This window comes from Coniophora puteana, assembly GCF_000271625.1.
Source record: "Coniophora puteana RWD-64-598 SS2 unplaced genomic scaffold CONPUscaffold_10, whole genome shotgun sequence".
Taxonomy (NCBI): domain Eukaryota; kingdom Fungi; phylum Basidiomycota; class Agaricomycetes; order Boletales; family Coniophoraceae; genus Coniophora; species Coniophora puteana.
In genome coordinates this window covers 1,843,626-1,845,419 of record NW_006913062.1, presented here as the reverse complement: position 1 = coordinate 1,845,419, position 1,794 = coordinate 1,843,626, and the positions used below count along the sequence as shown (strand labels likewise).

General features: G+C 58.3%; 1 protein-coding gene across 1 annotated transcript; it reads left to right on the top strand.

The window, feature by feature from the left end:
• Nucleotides 1-750: 750 nt before the first annotated feature.
• On the top strand, nucleotides 751-1,733 carry CONPUDRAFT_156652 (uncharacterized protein; the record flags this gene model as incomplete). Its single annotated transcript, XM_007773487.1, has 1 exon — nucleotides 751-1,733. A coding segment is annotated over one exon (983 nt), but the record flags the coding sequence as incomplete, so codon positions are not given.
• Nucleotides 1,734-1,794: the final 61 nt, after the last annotated feature.

The following is a 1,794-nucleotide window of genomic DNA, read 5'->3' as shown; positions in this document are numbered from 1 at the left end:
CTTTATTGGTTCATCCAGAAGCCTCCTGTACGGCGATGTTCCTCTACGAGGTCTACAAGTAAACACCGCCTTCATACGTCTATTCTGGCGCTAGGTATCCCATTGGTACTTTTAGCGCTCACGCATTCGTGTGGCTCCGCGTTCATCGCATAGGGCCACGTTCATTGCTTACGTAGCCGTCCTGCATTACCGTGGGACTTGGACTGCATAGTAGTTACGAATACGGTAGTGACTTCACACGCTCCTGTCATATATATACAGTCGCTACCATGAATATCATCTAAGTCTTCTCTTTCCACCGAACGACTACCATCGTCAGCCTACCAGCTACCAAGCTACCTACTCAACCTCCAACACTAACTGCCCGGTGAGTTCGCGCTTTCATAGACTTCCCAGCTATACTCGCGATCGTCCTTTGTCAGGTTATGAGCCCCGCGGGGCGCGGCGGAGCCTAGTACCTCAAGGCGGCTTAGTATGCCATGGGGGGGATTAAACCCGCGACGGTTCATCCGAAGCGGTTTCCCCCTTCGCCCACTGGTTAACACCAGGGCGGCAGGAATCAAGGGGACACCCTCCTGTCATGTGTGAAGGGCCTTTCCCACATCCGTGAGAACCCATGCACCTTAACCGGTTCGGGTCTCGAGCGGCTCTGGAGGTCTAGACCGCTAGTCTACCGCGGACTCGCCTGGGCATGATGTAATCCGTCTAGTGTACCCACGCTGACGTTATCTTAACCCCAGATTCATCAACATGTCTACTTCTCATCAAACCGCTGCCCAGATCGCTGTCGGCATCTTTGCCGGCACCGACTTCGTGCTTTGGAAGCCCCGCATGGAGAACCACATCCGCGCCTCTGGCGCGGGTAGAGCGCTGCGCATGCCCCGCGCAGTCATGCTAGCCACCAATCCCTCTGAGGCCGAGATCAACAAGTGGGAGGACGCCAACGACACCGCGATCGGCAAGATCAGGGAGTGTGTCAGCCACGACATGAACCAGTTCATCTTGAACAACGACACGGCACTCCAGATGTTCGCCACTCTGGAGGTGCGCTCAGGCGCACAAGGGATCTCAGCGGCGGTCAACGAAATCAAGACCGCCCTCAACACCCAGATCCCGGCCGACACCGACCCCAACCCTGCTCTCGCCAAAATCATGGCGGCATTCTCACGCTTCGCAGGACTGGGTGGGGTCATCACCGACTCCACTCGGGCCGTCATTCTTTTCTCGAAAATACCGGCTGGCTACGAGCCGCTCAAACACCAAATCAACAACTCCACGCAGCTCCTCACCAATTTGGCGACGAGCGACATCATCAATGGCATGCAAGCATCCTGGGAACTGCGGTCATCCGGACAGAAAAAGAAGAAGGTACCTCAGGTGAAGGAGGAGCAGGCCAACAAGGCCAGCTCCAGTACCAAGCAGTACAACGGCCAGTCGTCATCCGACGGCAAGAAGAAGCGTCCTTCCAAGAAGGAGCGCAAGGAGCACCAGGCGCAGCAGCAACAGCAGCAGCAACAGAAGCCGGCGGCCGCTAACGCGGCTTCGTCGTCGGCTCCTGCCAACGCGACGCCATCTCCGGCGCCGCAGAGTGCCGCACCCGCCGCTGCCAACTACTCGGCAACATTTAACACGCCGGCTCCCGTCTACCACGTCGCGCACGTCGCTTCCGGGCCGTCTGGCCCCTCATACTCTCCACCGGTTTTCTCCGAACCGACCCCCGATCCGCGCAAGCGGTCCCACCAACCCGCGACGGCCTATCAAGGCCGCAGCAGCGCTCCGGCGCCCCCTCACGGA